This window comes from Phoca vitulina, unplaced genomic scaffold (genome assembly GCF_004348235.1).
Source record: "Phoca vitulina isolate PV1807 unplaced genomic scaffold, GSC_HSeal_1.0 scaffold82, whole genome shotgun sequence".
NCBI lineage: Eukaryota > Metazoa > Chordata > Mammalia > Carnivora > Phocidae > Phoca > Phoca vitulina.
The window spans coordinates 5,331,085-5,348,495 of NW_022589785.1; the positions used below are offsets into that span (position 1 = coordinate 5,331,085).

General features: G+C 43.4%; 1 protein-coding gene across 7 annotated transcripts in view; it reads right to left on the reverse strand.

Annotated features, from left to right (window-relative positions):
• Window positions 1–3,385: 3,385 nt before the first annotated feature.
• The window catches only part of EIF4ENIF1 (eukaryotic translation initiation factor 4E nuclear import factor 1), a 46,144-nt gene continuing 32,118 nt past the window's right edge, over window positions 3,386–17,411 (reverse strand). For 5 of the 7 annotated variants that reach the window (XM_032395188.1, XM_032395185.1, XM_032395186.1 and 2 more), the window contains exons 10-19: window positions 16,842–17,074; window positions 13,996–14,067; window positions 13,352–13,535; window positions 12,349–12,428; window positions 11,883–12,025; window positions 8,610–8,694; window positions 7,180–7,312; window positions 5,136–5,480; window positions 4,711–4,875; window positions 3,386–4,142 (exon numbers count right to left, since the gene is read on the reverse strand). In XM_032395188.1, coding sequence (XP_032251079.1) covers window positions 3,901–4,142; window positions 4,711–4,875; window positions 5,136–5,480; window positions 7,180–7,312; window positions 8,610–8,694; window positions 11,883–12,025; window positions 12,349–12,428; window positions 13,352–13,535; window positions 13,996–14,067; window positions 16,842–17,074 — 1,682 coding nt within the window. In that variant the 3' untranslated portion in view covers window positions 3,386–3,900. The remainder of the gene's footprint in view (window positions 4,143–4,710; window positions 4,876–5,135; window positions 5,481–7,179; window positions 7,313–8,609; window positions 8,695–11,882; window positions 12,026–12,348; window positions 12,429–13,351; window positions 13,536–13,995; window positions 14,068–16,841; window positions 17,075–17,411) is intronic. The other 2 variants (XM_032395184.1, XM_032395189.1) reach the window with 2 other exon arrangements.

Here is a 17,411-nt window from a genome sequence, read left to right on the forward strand (position 1 = left end):
GAGCTATGGGATTTCCAGCACGGTTTGCTTTCCAACCAGAGCAAATATTGGGTGTTTCAGGGAAATCCTCATGCTTAAATTCACATCATTGAGCAAGAATTTAGCACTGCCAGGATGTTGGGTAGAAGAGGTTGCTGAAATCCAGTTCATCAAAAACCTCAGGATGTGCTTTGAACAGGCCTTAGCTTCCATCATTCAGCATCCTCTTCCCCTATCAGTGGCCCCCTGATGTTGAGGAGAGCATTACTCTACCATTTTCCTTTCTTTCCCTTTTGGGCTCAGACTTGAGAGTTCTGGGAGAGGAATACTGTCTGGGGTAGGGCTGCTAAGGAGGGGCATTCTCCTATAGTAAAGGCTTTCTCTTCATGGACTCCAAGACTACCGTGGTTTGGCTGTCACAGCATGACTCAAATTTCCTGTATGGTTACATATTCCATTTCTTTCCTGACCTTTTTTAAGTTTGTTTATTTAAGCAATCTCTACACCCAGTGTGGGCCTCCAACTCATGACCCTGAGATTGAGAGCTGCATGTTCTACCAACTGAGCCAGCCATGTGCCCCTTTCCTGATTTTTTTAGCACAGCTTAACAGACTCACTGTTCTGTGCCATTAGTTAGTTAGAATGCTTTTAACTGTGTTTAACAGCAAACATTTTAACAACCTGCTGAAGTGGAAGGAAACTTGATCTCTCCTGTAAGTTGTAACAGAGCTCAGATGGGCTCATGGCAGCTGTAATGCCATTGAAGATCCAAATTTTTTCATCAGGCAACTCTGTCCACTGCAGTTTGTTGGCTTTGCTGAGCAGCTGGCTCCCCTCACAGAATGTCTGCTGTAGTCCCAGGCCTCACATCCAGCATCCAGAGGATAATAATGAGGACTGATTCTTATCTTTTTGGGAAGCTATTTGCCAGAAACTGCCCAATTTGTCCTTGTGTCTTATGGCCTAAATGGGTCACAAGCCTATTCTTGAACCAGCTGTTGGTAAAGAGAATAGAATTATTGAAGAAGAGTTTACTTCTGTAAATTATTTTCATTCCTGGATTTTGTTTGTGTTCATCTCATTCATTTACAAAGAAGGGCCAGTGGACCTGGCTACTCTTCTTAGTAGAGCCTGGTTTAAAGATACTCAGTGGCTATCTCCTGAAAGAAGGGTTGGCTGTACTAGCCAATTTTTCCCCCACTTCTCATTGGTTACACTGACTTCCCAAGTACTGGCTGCTCAGCTGCTTCCTTTGGGAGGCACTATTCTTTCCTCCTACCTGGCCATCCTCCTTAAAGGTAGGTCTTCCATGAGGTTCTTTGTGGCATTCCTCTTTTACTTTGAGGCTGCCTTCCACATCCTTTTTTTTTTTTTTTGACACACAATGTTACATTAGTTTCAGGTATACAACAGTGATCTAACAAGTCTACATGTTATGCTCACAAGTGTAGCTCTCACCATACAGTACCATTGCCTGTATTCCCTGTGCTGCATCTTTTATTCCCATGATTCTCTTGACCTTTGTGTTGCACATCCTTCTAGTCCTGATTGCTTCTAAACTCCTCTCATGCCTGCTAGACTTCCCAGAGTTTGTTCCATGTGTGACCCCTCCTGTAGCAGAGACCTCACTCCTCCTGCCCTGACCCTTTTACTAGGCTCTTAGCTCCTGGAAGACTGCATTAGCTTCCTCTCCCTCCCCTACACCAAAATAGTTTTAAAATCTCTCTACCTTTGGCTGTGCTAGTATTAGCAACTTCGCCTTGCTTCCTTCTGGCTCTGTCTGACCAGCCACTGGCAAATGGTTCTGCCCATTGCTTGGTGCCTATATCGTTCATTTCGGTCCTATCCGCTTCTAGCCTGAAAATTGGCAGCTCCAGCCCAGTTCTTCCCACTGAACACCTACAACTCTTGGTTCAACACGAAGGGGACGAAGTGAAAGAAAACCTAGGAAAGGTGGAAGTGGATTCAGGCATCTGTGTTCTATTGTTACTTGAGACTGCTTTCCAGCTTCCACCTGTGGAAACAAAGCATTTGCGAGAATTCTAAACAGGCTTTATGTCTAAAGCTAAGGAATCCTAAGAGCAAATCCCATGGGGGCCTGGGGAGTGGGAGGACTAATGAAGTAGAAGTACCAGGAAGACACGGACCTCATGCTCAGTCCACAAAGCTAGGTTTTGCTGAAAGGCAACCTGGTTTCTTGTGTTCCTGAAGTAATAAGTCACGGTGGGGGCAGCTCCAGGTTTATAGGCAACACTCCTAACACTGAAGACTCAGGCTGTTTTTTACCCTTGCAGTCAAAATCCAGCCACCTTGGCCTTCACCTACAGGTGAAGAACAACCTCATTATTTGACCCTCTAGCATGAAGTCAGAGTAGCTTTGATGGCCCTACATAGACAAGTATTGAGAACTAGGGCCAATTGAGTTTGAGAAATCAGTTATCACCTCAGAGAGTAGGACTGAAAAACCTTCAGTCAGGAAAGGAGACTCAAGACCATAGCTATAGTATTCTGGTAGAATACTGTTCTCTGATGAATGCTGTGCATATAGTTAAGGTGAATAATGGAAATCATTGTGAGCCGAGGAATGAGACACAAAACACAAGGAGTCTGCTAATGCAGTCTTGAGGGCAGTTTCATATGAAAAAGGACTTATTAATGGATTGAATGAGAACTCTCAGGTCCTATTTTTTTTTTTTTTTTTAAAGATTTTATTTATTTATTTATTTGAGAGAGAGAGAAAGAGAGAAACAGCATGAGAGGGGATAGGGTCAGAGGGAGAAGCAGGCTCCCCGCCGAGCCGGGCCTATTTTTCTTTATAGGGGACTTTGAGCTGGAGAACAGGATGCCAACAGACTATTGACTTTTGCCCCAGTAAACATGGTTTGGGAGAAGCTACCATATACATGATTACCCAATAAATTGTTTTCAACAGTACACATTATATAATCTGGTGTTAACCTGCAAGTCTTCCTATAGGGTCATTCCAGCTTAAGCTGGCCTGTTAAGACTCAAAAAAGGCAGCCAGTGCTTCTTCCTTCTAAATGAGATAAGGAGTGCGATTCTGAGGTTTTTTTTTTTTTTTTTTTCTTTTAAGAATTATTTACTCATTTGAGACAGAGAGGGAGAGAGCAGGAGCAGTGGTGAGAGGCACAGGAAGCGGGAGAAGCAGACTCCCTGCTGAGCAGGGAGCCCGACGTGGGGCTCGATCCCAGGATCTGGAGATCATGACCTGAGCTGAAGGCAGACGCTTAACCATCTGAGCCACCCAGGCGCCCCTCAATTCTGATTTTTAAAGACAAAACTTCAGATCATTTCCCTCAGGGAACCTACTGAACCTCACACGTCAGCTGATTGTAAATGAGAAGGAATGAATTCAGGAAGAAATAAACACAACAATGCCATTCACTTCATTCACACACTTAGCATATGCAACTTTAATCAACGAAAAGAAAAAGTCCCAAATGTACAAGTGGAAAAAAAAAAAAAACTGTTGACACAGGCTTAACTAATATCAGCTACTTTTATGTACAGCTGTATAAGTTCAAAAAAGCTATCCTATATGTATATACAAAAGTTGTTTATACACAAGTCTGTACATAGGGTCTATACATTTATTTCCTCAGAACCCTTAGGTGCCACCTCTTGGTGAAGACACCAACACTTCATTCACATATCTTACAAAAAAAGACTTTCCAGGATTGACAACACTGTGCATCCTGTATTCAGGCCATGTAGGCTCCATTCAATTGGTTACGATCCTTCCGTCAATGCAGACCACACCAGGTGCCTGGGCTTCCCTAAATAGCTTTGCAGAGTGAGTGCTCCAAAGTAAAAGTCCATAAACCAACCCGAGATGAGGAAGCAGAGTCCTAATCATGGTGCTACCACAGGTCCAGGCATAGGTGAGCCTGCCTGCCCTGTTCATTGACGGTACTCCAGTTCATCTACACTGATGACTTTGGCAGGCATGGAGGGCAGGGGCTGCTGTAGCACATCTGAACCAAACCATTTGGCGAGGCCCACTGGGGAGCTGCTCCTCTGGCTGGGGCGATGCTCCAGCTGGGAGTGTACATGGGGCAGGCCTGACCTGGTGGGCACATTCTGAGGGGTCGTCTGAACGCTGACAGCTGCTGCCTGGGAACCAGAGCCTGGAGGATGAAGAACTATGGGGATAAGAAAGAAGGTGATCAGAGCACATGCAGAAAAGTAGTTCTGTATCAGGCCTTGCCTCCCTCAAATCCTATCCATGAAACTCCGAAGAGAATTCTGTACTGGAGGATTTATTCTAGGGCTTCCTTAACTCCTTCACAAAATGCCAAAAGACAGTACCCTGGAAAGCAGAGCTATTCAGAAGCATCCTATATGACATGACCACTACTTCCCCACGACAAGCAGCCACATCACAGAAGTACTAACATTAGATGGTGAGAGGGCACCTACTCTGGATAGTGTCTATGCTAAACCTGTCAGGATTCTCCACCTTAAGAGGCAGAGGACAAAAAAATGCCAAAGCATAGTCAGCTCTCCCACGGTCTTTGTAGGGATAGGAATTCAAAATCCCACAGAGGTTGGTTTACTTCATCCTATTCTCTGGTTATCCCCTTGTCCCGATCTTGCTAGGGTAAGTTAGAGAATGAATCATGTAATTCATCCCCTCTACTGGAAACTGGTCCAAAAGCCTGAAGCCTATTCAGGCCATCCCCAGCTCCCCTGGCCCATTCCTGAGCCTACCTGAGCGCTGTAGCTGCTGCTGCATCATTGCCAGATGCAGAGGTGTCCCAGGGCGAGGGTTTAGGAGAGGGTGACTAGCTGCAGGTAAAGGGTAAAACGGCTGACCCAGGATTGGGCCAGATATTCCCTGTAAATGAGTCAGGTCCATTCCAGGAGGAAGCACACCTGTTGGGCAGGAAAAAAAAAACGTGAGAAGTAATCAATCTGCCTGGAAACTTTCAAGCTTTGCTGATCTACAAGTTTTTTAACAATGAGCAATGCTCTTAAGCTAGCTGCTTCATCTTTTAATGGACTAAGGGATAGTTTGGATTATTCCACGAGTTAGATGGAAAATCTAGCAACATTTTTCTAGGGATAAATAACTTCTCACAGTATAGTACTTCTTCAATTCTGGCAACTATTGTCATGCCAGGTCAGAAACTCACCAGCTTGGAGCAAACTTGGAAGATGCTGTGGATGTACTCCCTGGGTCAGCATCCTTTGGACCAACCCTGGGTGAAGCTGGTGAGCAGGCCGAACGATTGGGACATGGGGGACAAGGGGAACTTGGTGGACAGGGCGGAGAAAAGGTGTTCCTGGAACTGGGGATGCCAAAGTGGGTGTTTTTCTCCCAGTTGCTTTAGGTCGATAATCTTGCTCTTTGGTGTAACGGTTAGTCTGAGACAGTGGGGTAGAACATGAAGACCGCTGCAATGTTGAAAGTTTGGGATTTGTAGTGGGAGAAGAGTCTCGATCAGCATTGGGCACAGAGTTGGATGACAGCAGGTTCTCTGTAAGGCAACCAGACAAAGAATATTTTGGTATTGGCAAACTTCTCCCAAACATGGTCTTCCCAATGATCCAGCAAATCTCATTTCTTAGAAAGTTTACAGTCCTGGGCGCCTGGGTGGCTCAGTTGGTTAAGCGACTGCCTTTGGCTCAGGTCATGATCCTGGAGTCCCTGGATCGAGTCCCGCATCGGGCTCCCTGCTCAGCAGGGAGCCTGCTTCTCCCTCTGACCCTCCCCCCTCTCATGTGCTCTCTCTCTCTCATTCTGTCTCAAATAAATAAATAAAAAATCTTAAAAAAAAAAAAAAAAAAGTTTACAGTCCTTATTTGATCCCCTCAGCAGATTTAGAGGCTTGTATCATAGGAACCATCATTTGCCTTATGAACAGGCCTAGTCAAGGTCACAGGGGTAGTTAGGGACAGAGCTGGAACTAGACCCCAAGATTTCTAGTCTCCAAATGCCTCGCTGGAACAACGTTTATTTTTCTTACAATCCTCCCAACCCAGGAATAGCTATGGGCAAGTGAACCTGGCTTAAGGTCTGGTGGTCTAACTTAGGCACCTTGCTCTGCCTGCCCGTATGGTTGTGGGTCAGATCTGTGTGGGAGCTAGTACTGTCCTAGTCAACTGTTTGGGATTAACATGCATTTTTTAGCCTAAGGGGAAAATCAAATGAAAGTAAAATTATGCAAGTCCATCACAACAGAAATTACAGTCTAGTGAAGGAATCTGAACTGCCTTTTAGTAGGACCAATAGGATTTCTTTTGCCAGAAGCTTTCTCACAGGCAAAAAGCTCTCAGACCAATACTGTAGACTTTTGTAAACCTAACTTACTAGAATCTATTTCACCACATCCTTGACAGTCCCAACTGCAATTCCTAAAAGCCTTGCTCACATTTTCTATATACTTTTTAAAAAAGATTTTATCTATTTATCAGGGGAGGGGCAGAGGGAGAGGGAGAATCTCCAGCAGACTTCGAGCTGAGCACATAGTGAGCCGAGCACACAGCCGGGGCTCATGACTTGAGCCGAAATCAAGAGTTGGATGCTTAACCGACTGAGCCACTCAGGAGCCCCTTCTATATACTTCTAAAAGGCTCTCCACACCTTATGCTTCACCCACTGCTGGATTTTGTTGGACACTTAGTCTCCATAGGCTAGAGAGAACGTTTCAGAAGTAAAGCTGGTTGTACCACATTAATTTGCCAAATAAATGTACTAATAATTCAACTTTGAAGCCTCAATAAGGATTCTAAACTAGGGGCGCCTGGGTGGCTCAGTTGGTTAAGCGTCTGCCTTCGGCTCAGGTCATGATCCTAGAGTCCCAGGACAGAGCCCTGCATCCAGCTCCCTGCTCAACGGGGAGTCAGCTTCCCCCTCTGCTCCTCCCACCAGCTCATGTTCTCTCTCTCTCACTCAAATAAAAAAAAAAAATCTTAAAAAAAAAAAAAAGGATTCTAAACTAAAACTCTTCTTCATACTAGCACTCATACCACTATTAGATTGGTCAGAATGTCAAGTGGCCAAGCAGCTGTGAACTGGTACAATGCCTTTCTCACTGTCAGACACTGAACTGTGGTCCAAAGCAGGCAGGGGTTTTCCATAGGGATTTGCAGAGAATAAGGTTAGCTGGTGAGCACTCACGCCCATGCTCTGTCACATACTTTTTGGGCAGTACACCCTCAACAGCTCTGCATTACCTTCACTGGCCTTCTGAGTGTCTTCTTTACTGTCACCAAGAGCTGCTTTTCCAGATGTCGGCTCCTCCTTGCTTTTTTCTTTGCTCTCATACATCTTACGAATCACTGAGGTAGGGGTGAAGGAAGGAGAAAGCTGTAGAGAAAAACAGTATTAGCATGTTCTCTAAATGCCTTTCCTAATCAAGCCAGGCTTAACTGGTCAAACTACTCAATAAGCTGACGAGTCCCCTTACTGGCTACATGTGGCAGAGACCAACTCCAATGTTCTGGTGTCTGGCTGCTGGAGGAAAAGAAACAGGATGGGCCAGACAGGTGGTGCCCTAAGTGTATCATCTCTTGCTCACATCAAATTTTCATCAAAACCTAGATTTAGCTCTAGCACAAAGGTAGTTAAAGCACAGAGCTTCAACCTACCCACTCATCTGTGTCTGTGGTGATAGGGGCCTACCTATGCAGCCCCTGCTTCAGCCATTTCCCTAGCCTGGGATTAGGCTGAGAACACAGAAGAACATGGCCAGAAGTACACCCTAGAGCAAGAGCCCTTCCAGCTGGGAAAGGACAGTTCAGAGACAACCTCAGAACCTAAATTTCTCTATATTCTTAATGAATCCCATCTTAACTTCGCTACCAGAAAATGCACAATTATCTTAACAGTCTCCTCAGCCCCTAGAATTCACCTTTTGGGGTCATTTGTTCCCATCTCTTCACTGCCCATTTTTACTTTGATGATTTTATTGTGCATGTGACTTTTCTCATTAATCCTAACTCCTTGATGGCAGGAGACAGGGCATGAATTAGGAACAGAGAAGCCCCTTCTAGACCCTGTCTTCAAAGTGCTTGGTGCAAAGACCCACTTGGGCTCCTGAAGCAGAGTAACAGTTTTTCCCCTTGTCTATCAGCTTTGACGAGGCGATAGAGGTTTCTGGGGGATAAAACTTAAAAAAAAGCTAATATGAATGAGTCCGTTGTAAAACTAGATTTAACAACACAAATAAGCAAACTCCTTTGTCCTAGCTTTAATTCACATCGCAGACCTGAATCTATGAAGTCCCCACCATGTTTCACTGGATTCCCCATGATCCAACCCGTTCACCCCATCCATCTCACCTTTCACCCCTATCATCCTCTACTCCCCACTCCAATTGTTCATTTGTTTGAACATATTATATCACCTTGTATGTTTTAGCCCATACTCTACTCATCTATCTGCTGGAGCATACTTTTCCCAATGTAGGGGCTTCACTAGAATCCTAAGAGTTAGACTGTATCCTGAAAAGGGAAGATCTAATAAATAAGCAGGTATGAAAGACTATTAAGTCAGTTATTCCTATGAAGGCACTTAAGGACATTTTGGGGTACACAGTGATACAATATAAGCACAACCAAACGGAGAAGCCTTAAAGTCACTCACAAAAGCAAAGGTCACTGACCATGCTTGTGATGGAGGCAGCGGGGGCAGGAGAAGAGGAATTCCCTCGGTGCACGGGTGCTGGTGACTTGGTCACTCGCTGTTGCCTGTGAACAAACCAAGTATCAGTATGGGCTCCAAGCTGCTCAAACTCCAAATCCTAAAACCAAAGAATACTCAAGACCAGCCTAGGACTTTAATATCCCATTCCCTCATCCATTTCAATTTTCCAAGCATTTATTAAGTGCCTAACGTATGCAAAACCACATGCTACGTTCTGAGGGAAGACAAAAGATTAAACATGGTTCTGGGCCTTGCAGGAACTCTTGTCTAGAGGAGGGACACTAACCAGGGCAAACTAAGGCATGTAGATATTAGGGGCGCCTGGGTGGCTCAGTCGTTAAAGCGTCTGCCTTCGGCTCAGGTCATGATCCCAGGGTCCCGGGATGGAGCCCCGCATCAGGCTCCCTGCTCTGCTGGAAGCCTGCTTCTCCCTCTCCCACTCCCCCTGCTTGTGTTCCCTCTCTTCCTGTGTCTCTGTCAAATAAATAAAATCTTAAAAAAAAGAAAAAAGGCATGTAGATATTAGATAACAATAAGGTGAAAGGGAAAATGAAGTATATATAGAAGGAGTGACACGATACTCTTAACTGAAGAGACTCCAGGAAAGCTTCTCTGGGAAGAAGCTGCATTAAATTGAGTGTGATCAATGAGAAAGCTGTAAGATGGAGAACAACGATTCAAGTAGAAGGATCAGGTTCAAGGCCTTGGGAATGTAGGGTTATCCAGGGCTGGTGTATAGTTTATTTGTAGATTATGTCGGGGGGTCAGGCTACGAGTCTTCATTCTGTGGGCCAGGCTGTGCTCCAGAGAGTAGGGAGCAATACTAACTAGCACAGGGCCTGGCAAAGAACTGCTGCTAGGTAAGACACTGTTTCAAATCAGAGTACCAAGAGTTTCAGCTATTTCAAGACCTAGTAACATGCAGCATTCCCCATCACTCCTGGTCCACACACAAGGTTGATCCCAGGCCTCCCAAACTCTCAAACTCCCGAAGATTAAAAGAATAGACTTCCCTTTTCTCCCCATTCTACTTATTTTCCCTTCACTTGGAGAAAACAGGAAACAGTTGAAGATGTAAAAAGGCTCAGAGAAGAATGAATTATATGAGCTCACTGGTTAATGAGAGTTTCACTGCATTTCAGCTATCAGACCTTATACCACGAGGGCCAAAGCTTTAGTGATTCTGGGAGTCCCTAAATCATAAGCAGATGAGACTCCTAAACCCATGGCTTCTTTCCAATCTACACCAGGTAAGCCCCACCACTGCCATTCTGCAAATCTGAGCATGACAATGAGGGAGAAACAGATCAGTAGTACTCTGAGTGATCAGGAGGAAAACCCCAAGGCTGGTGGTTCTGCACACCTATCATTTATTCCTTCTGATGAACATACTTGAGCATGCTCTATGTGCTGGACACTGGCTAAAGTGCGGGGGATACAGCAACAAACAAAACAGACAAAAAAATCTCTGGCCTCATCACATTCTTTTGGTTGCAGGGTAGAGGGGTTACTATGGGCAAAAAGACAAAAAATAGTAACCCAGAAGGTGGTAAGTACAATTAAAAAAAAAAAAAAAAAAGACATGTCTGTCGGAGGACACAAGTGTATACAGGGTGTTCAGGGAGGGCCTGAGAGGTTGACATTTGATTCAAACGGCATGAAGGCTCTGCTGACACTGACTCAGGTCTACTTAGTTTTTGAGGAACTTGTATTTTAAAAAAAATCTAAGTTTCTATATCTGTAAAATGCAGTTATTTATACCATCTACCTCACAGGGTTGTTGCCAAAAGCAAATAAAATTCTGGATAGCAAAAGTGCTTTGAAAGTCAATAAATCAAGTCAATGAATTATTAAGAAACTACGTTACAGAGAGAAATCCAGTGAGAGTCTCAGCAGACCAGTCCTGAGCTCTCTGTTTAGGCTGAGGGCTACTGTGTATAGATAGAATACATTTATGCACGAATATAGGGTACTTACTGGTTTCAGTGTTTTCTGAAAGTGTCAACAAAACCAGCTGAAGACAATGAGACACTGATATGACAATTTTAAGAATCATATAAATATATAAGTACTTCTTAATTACCAAGTATACTGCTTAGGCAGGACTTAATGTTCAGGGATAAACATTTTGGTGATAAAACTGAAAAAAATGAAAGTGGTATTTACTTTTATTTTTTTAAGTTTTTTTTTTTTTTTTTTTTTTTAGTAATTTTTAGTTTAGCAAAGTACACCCAACGTGGGGCTCAAACTTATAACCCTGAGATCAAGAGTTTGCAAGCTTTTCTGACTGAGCCAGCCAGGCACCCCAGTATTTACTTTTATATACTTATTTTTTTAAGTTTTATTATTTAAAGATTTTTATTTATTTATTTGACAGAGAGAAACACAGCGAGAGGGAACACAAGCAGGGGGAGTGGGAGAGGGAGAAGCAGGCTCCCTGCTGAGCAGGGAACCCAATGTGGGGCTCGATCCCAGGACCCCGGGACCATGACCTGAGCCAAAGGCAGATACTTAACGACTGAGCCACCCAGGCCCCCCCCCCCCCCCCGCCCCGCTTTTTACTTTTAAAGGCTGGACGGGATCTGAGAGAGGGAAGAGGTATTACCAGGACAGGGCACAGAGGGAGCTTCTGAGTAGCTAACAGAGGAGTCTGTCTTGTAATAAGCTACACATTTGTTTAATGCAGTTTTCTGTTTTATTTTATAATAAAAAAGAACGGTATTGCTGCCTCTTTCCCCTACTTTACAGTTCATATTACTACTTGTTGCAACTATTGGAAGGAACAGGAGGAAACTGAAGTCGGTAATCATATGTTTATAGCTTTGATCAACAAACCCATTAGCTCTGACCAACAAATAATGGATCAGCAAACCTGCATTAAAGGACAGTTTGGTAACTCAACAAGGAATATGTAGGGGAGGAAGCTCGGCGGAGTTTTACTTTTCATCATCTCATAACAACAAATACGGAGCTCTGCCAGCTAGCTACATTTGTATAAATGAATGCTTTAAATCAAGAATATAAATAAAATTATGTAGAATGAAAAGCCTACACTCCTGCAGAATTCAAACGTATCACTTCCTCTACAGCACATCTGGAGACGGACTTCTCCCCATAGATTGTACAAACCTATCAGTGTGTACCACAGAGTTTTACTGTGGATAACTAATTGCTTATCTGTGGAAAACTAATTTGCAAATCCCCACAAGGGTAGGATTAGTTAGTAACTTACCTGTTTCTGAATCCATCTCTGGTTCTGTCCACCTGTGGTTTGCCAAAACCAGGCTGGTAGAAGTTTGCTGCCTGCACTGCAAGGTCATGTGGCAGGGCCAGCCCCTCCAAAGCTGCCTGTTGCAATTCTAGCTGGCTCATCTGCTGAACAGAGGCGGCAGAGGAAGGTCAGCAGAAAAATGGGGATAGTCCATGCACTTTTTACAGAGGTCTCTCTTCACCCTTAGAAAGGTATGTTTCAAGCAGCAACTGAGAGAAATGAGGCACTGCAAACCTGACTAAATTGAGCTGCCATCCACTCAACAGGATTTTAATGAAGTATGACTTTATTCACCCATCTTCTAGCTTTTACTGAGCTCAAATTGTAGTTCAAAACCACTTCCAAGCATTGCAACGATTCTCCATCCCACAGTCAACAATAAGGATGAAAAGTAAGCAAAAAACTTAGAGAAAAAGCTCAGACAGACCTGGGCCGTGACAGGGCTCATGGGTTTGCGCATGCCTTGGAATGGATCTCCGAGTAGCTGCTGTGGTCCTGGTGTGAAACCTGATGGGAAAGTTGCATATCAGTGAGTGTGAAGAGAGCACACATCTGTGAGAGAGCTATCAGCACTACTGCATGCTGCCTCCTGTTGAACAGCATCTCCTTGAGGCAAGTACTGACTTCTGGGCTGATCATGTCCCTCTTCTTCTGTACCCCCACACTGGGCTATGTGGACCTTCATCAGAGCACTTAATGACCCAAATTACTGGTGTATTCATCTACCCCACTAAGCCGTCAGCTTTGTCCCTTTCAGAGCTGAGACCTCTATCTGAGAGAGAAGTGCTTTTCTAGTCAATGATATGGCTCATTATCACCGAGCCAGCTGATAACCAAAGTAGAGTACAGGGCTTTGAGGTGTATTACACTCTTCCCATCCTATCTCGCTAACTGGGGAAAGGATAGTACAAAAACTTACTCTGAAGGTATGATGACTGGCAGGGGCCAGAGTGGCCAGCAGCCTAAAGTGATCCAGGGTGACAGGAACACTGAGATTTTACATAACACTTATGCTAAGACAGCTTTTAGCCACAAGACCTTAGAGTGGATTATGTACCAACTTCATCAAGTTGGTAGAGAGCCACCACCCTGACTTCTACTCTATCAAGGAAAAACCTAGGAAGCCGAATCAACTTCTCTGAATTCCCAAAATAAGGAACAAGACTAAAGAGCTAGATCCAATTTATACAATTTTGATCAATCTTAGGAGAAAGAACTATGAGTATATTTATCTAGAAGGGCAGCCAGATAAACTGTCTTCTAATTTTGGGCCTCACCATCCCCCCAAAAAGGCATAATAAAATCACATTTCTTTTTAAGCTCTTTAGGGATGCCCATGAAAAAGACTGTGCAAGTTCCAGGGGACAAGTATAACCTTTGTGGTGGGGTTGGGGGAGAATGGACATACATCTATGCACAACAGTATTTACCAATTGGTGATGGTATTCTAGGACGAAGGTAGTCTGCTGAGGCTGCTCGTGTCTGAAACACCTGTGACAAGGGAGGAGAGGGTGCTCTTTGGCCCAGTAAAGATGTTGTAGGCTCCAAACTCCCCATAAGGCCACTGAGAAGATTGGAAGAAGCAGGTCTCTGAACTGGCGGACCCAGAAGTTCCTAAGGGCAGAAAGAGTCATCCTTGTGAACAAACCTACTTCTTCCTCCTAGTCAGAGGCTGTGAATTATGGATTAACTTTTGGAAGCCAACGATGAATGTCCCTCATGCTCCACTGAAGGACTTTGGCACATGTACATGCAACACATTTCTGTCATTGTTCAGCTAGCAACATCTGCTTTAAGTTAGTGCTACAAATATAGGTTAGATACTTTCAATTTCTATAGAAATTGCAAACCTGTAAGCTGGAAATCAAGGGCTTACTTTGTCATCTTCAGCCACCTCCCCACCCCACAATGAGATTAACAGCAACACAGAACTATGTCAGGTAGTAACACTGTATTCTCGATTGCCAGGCCACATGGATCATTCTCTAAGGCCCAAAGCTGGGCCAGTACACAAAACTGGTTCAAAGGACTAGTGTTCAGGACTCCGAGGCCTTGGTATAAGATGGTGAAGTACCTGCAGGATGTTCTTAGGGACTGGCTGGCCTGGAATCTCAGCAGGGGACATCAAATGGCTTTCAAGGTTTCGCTAAAAAAGTCAAAGGAAAACTGGTTTTAACCTTCTTACATACTTAACTTACAGGTTCATTGGGGACCACAAGAAAGCATTAAAAACTCCCCAGGGAGTTAGCACTTAAGCAGAATGATATCCAAGGCACAGAAAACTAACTTAGATCCACTTGTTCCACTTGCTCATCACACAGGTCCCAAAGATCTGGAAAGGGAAAGAATCTTCACATGTATATGCAAAGTCCACTCAGAGACTCTCAGATGGTCTTTTCCTCCCTGTGGCAACCCTAGTGCATGTCACTGTTTCTAACACTGTGACCAAAAGAAGGGAGAAAGAAAATGGTGAAATACAGGAGCACTTCTTAAGAAGCCACAAGTAGGAAATTGTGATAATTTACAGATTTTAATTTTCAAGGCAACCTTTGCTACCCATTATCTTTGAAACAAGATTTATAGACCACAGATAGTAGTTAAAAACCTAGTAAACAACATGAAAGTTTGGCCAGAATTGTTATATTTCAGAGTTTCACGTTTTAGGAAATTTTATTATTTTTAAGCAAGCTGTTCCAAAACGGCTCTCACATATGGGGCAAAATTCAGATCCTCCACTCTTTGTTCTTTTAATGCAGCAGCAGTTATCCAAATGACATCACCTCCTGCACTGCAGGACATCCTTGTGCCCGTTTAGCTTTGCCTGAAATGCTTTCTCTGTTACAGTTTCCCCTCTACTAGATGAAGCTGCAGAGGTCCACAGCAATGTCCTCAGGCATGACAAAGAGCCCAAAGATAACCCAGTGTTTTATTGTTGGTTTTAGAATTGGGACTTTTTTTTTTAAGTAGGCTCTACACCTAGCGTGGAGCCCAACTCGGGGCTTGAACTCAAGACTCTGAGATCAATACCTGAGCTGAAATCAAGAGTTGGATGATCAACCAACTGAGCCATCCAGGCGCCCCTAACTGCAGATGCTTTTAATAAGAGATCTCCTCAAGAGTCATTTAAATTCCATCTAACACAAATGGGCTACTTTACACTACATGGCTGACTATATTTGGATGCTAGAGCCTCTACAATTCAGTTTGAAATGGAGTTTAGATTGAACCAGTATGTCCTATTTTGGTGACAAAACAACAGGATTGAACCTACAAGATGGAGGCAGATTAGAAGTAGTATACATGACACATATAGCCATAGTAATTGAAGACTTGATTTTAGAATAGACCATGACTTAACGACAACATGCAAATTAAGCAATTTTGGGATAATATCTGGTGTGCTTATTACATTACTTTCCTTGTTGCTTTTCTAGGTTAGGTTTGTGTTAACTTTTTGTGTCGCAACTTGAATTATATCCTCCATCCCTTTACACAGGTGTTTGAGGCTCACTCCCTTGGCCAGATAGATTTCAGAGCACTGAAACCTCAACATCAAACCAGTCACCCTCTCAACGCAGGGTCAACCGTATCAGTATCAAACCCTAGCATCGATCTGAAACAAAATGTTCAAAACATCAAGTAAACTACTGAATCCCCCTGCTCCCACTTCTTTACTCATTCGCACTAAAAGAAGCTACTTCCAGGATTTGACCCAAGCTACTTATAAGCACCTAATCACCAAGACCCAGATGAACGAGAAAAAAGGACAGTTTGCGATCTTTTAATCTGGTCCTCATTTGAAAAGATCTGTATCTAATAATTCATTGTATGGAAATAACTTTTAAGTAATTCATTACGACAGCGGTTTAAGAGAAACCTTCCCCTATAACTGGCATGGTGCGGTCAGATGCAAAGACGTAAGTCTACCCGAGGTGCCTCCTTTCAGAGGTAGAGTCAGTCCTGGCAGTAAGGCCAGGAACAACGGCACCTCTGCTGGAATCTATTGCCAACTGCTGGTCAGATAAAAAACACCGGTTTCCTTCCCTTGGTACGAGGCAAAATGAATCATGACCAACTACTGATATCATGACCAACTCGTAGCTCCCAGAAAAGATGATGACAGAAGAAAACAAGAGGCAAAATTCAATTCAATAAATTTGCTGTAAGTTAGCAACAAGAAGAAACCTATGTTTATGTTTTTATTATTCAGGTTTGCCCGGCATCCTCTATCACCTTTATCATCAAGGGATAGCAATATTGACACATAGGCCGTGGCTGGGAGCCACCGCTAATGTGTTATGAGAAAGACCAGTATGTGCTATGCACCTGCATTTACTGACATGCAGTCACCGCATGCATAACCCAAATTTGTGCCCCAAAATGTTTTTACGAGTCACAGCTTTTTCTATTTAGTAAATTGACAGAATGCAATGGTCTTGAAAAATCCATCTTAGATATTTTATAAATGATACGTACAACTGCCAACTGCCTAATCAAGAAAGTAGGTAATTCCAGGTATATAGGGATGCTTAAAACATGTGAAAAGAAAGACTTTACTATAAAAACATGGTGAGTTATTTTGGCTTAAGTAGCTGAACAAACTGAAAACTTTCTCTGGAGCGCATCCAAAAAGATATTTTTACACCTTTTTTTTTTTTTTAAGCAATGACTTAAAGTTATATCCAAATCTTTCAAATCGTTACACTGTCACCCATAAAACATATAGATTAACCACACGCCTGCTTTTTCTAGTAACAAATAGCACAGTGATAAAGAACACACAAAAGCATCAAGGATCAAATGACTATTAAAGAACTTCCAACTTACTCAGAATACCATTTTTTAAGTCCATTTATTATAGTGGGAAGTAGAATAGAAAAGGAAAAGGAGAAAAGGCTGGGGTTTGTGCCAAATACTTACGCTGACTTTGGGCTGAGAAGGCAAAGTCCCACTTGCCTTCATGGTGCTCACTAGTTTGTTGAATGCGGTCATATCTCCATCTTTCTTGAGCTGTCGATTGCTTGTTACAGCACTCAGGGTCTCCTCTAAGTGTTCTGCCATGAAGGGAGTCGAATTCTTCACCTGCTGGTCCACCTTCAAGCCCTTGAGCCCCGCTTCTACCTCTTCCACTGACAGCACAACTCCTGAATGCGCTGAAAGATTGAGAAAATCCAGATCAAGCCAAGCAAGGGAATATGTGGTAGGAATACTCTTCGGCTACCATGATGGTTAAAGTGAAAATAATTTCACAGTTGAACTGAGGTTGTCAGAAAAGGCTGATACCAAAAACAGACAAACTGAAGACTCTTAAAATCATGGTTGCTCAGTGGAAACAAGGCCGTCATTATGTACTTAGGAAGAGAGGGCATAAAATAAACCTAAAATGTTTAGATGCTAGAAGCTGGGGGACCACAACCATGGGATGTTATGCTTTAAGACTTAGTAAGATCCTAATGTGCATCCTGCAGGACGACCTCTCATAATGAGTCT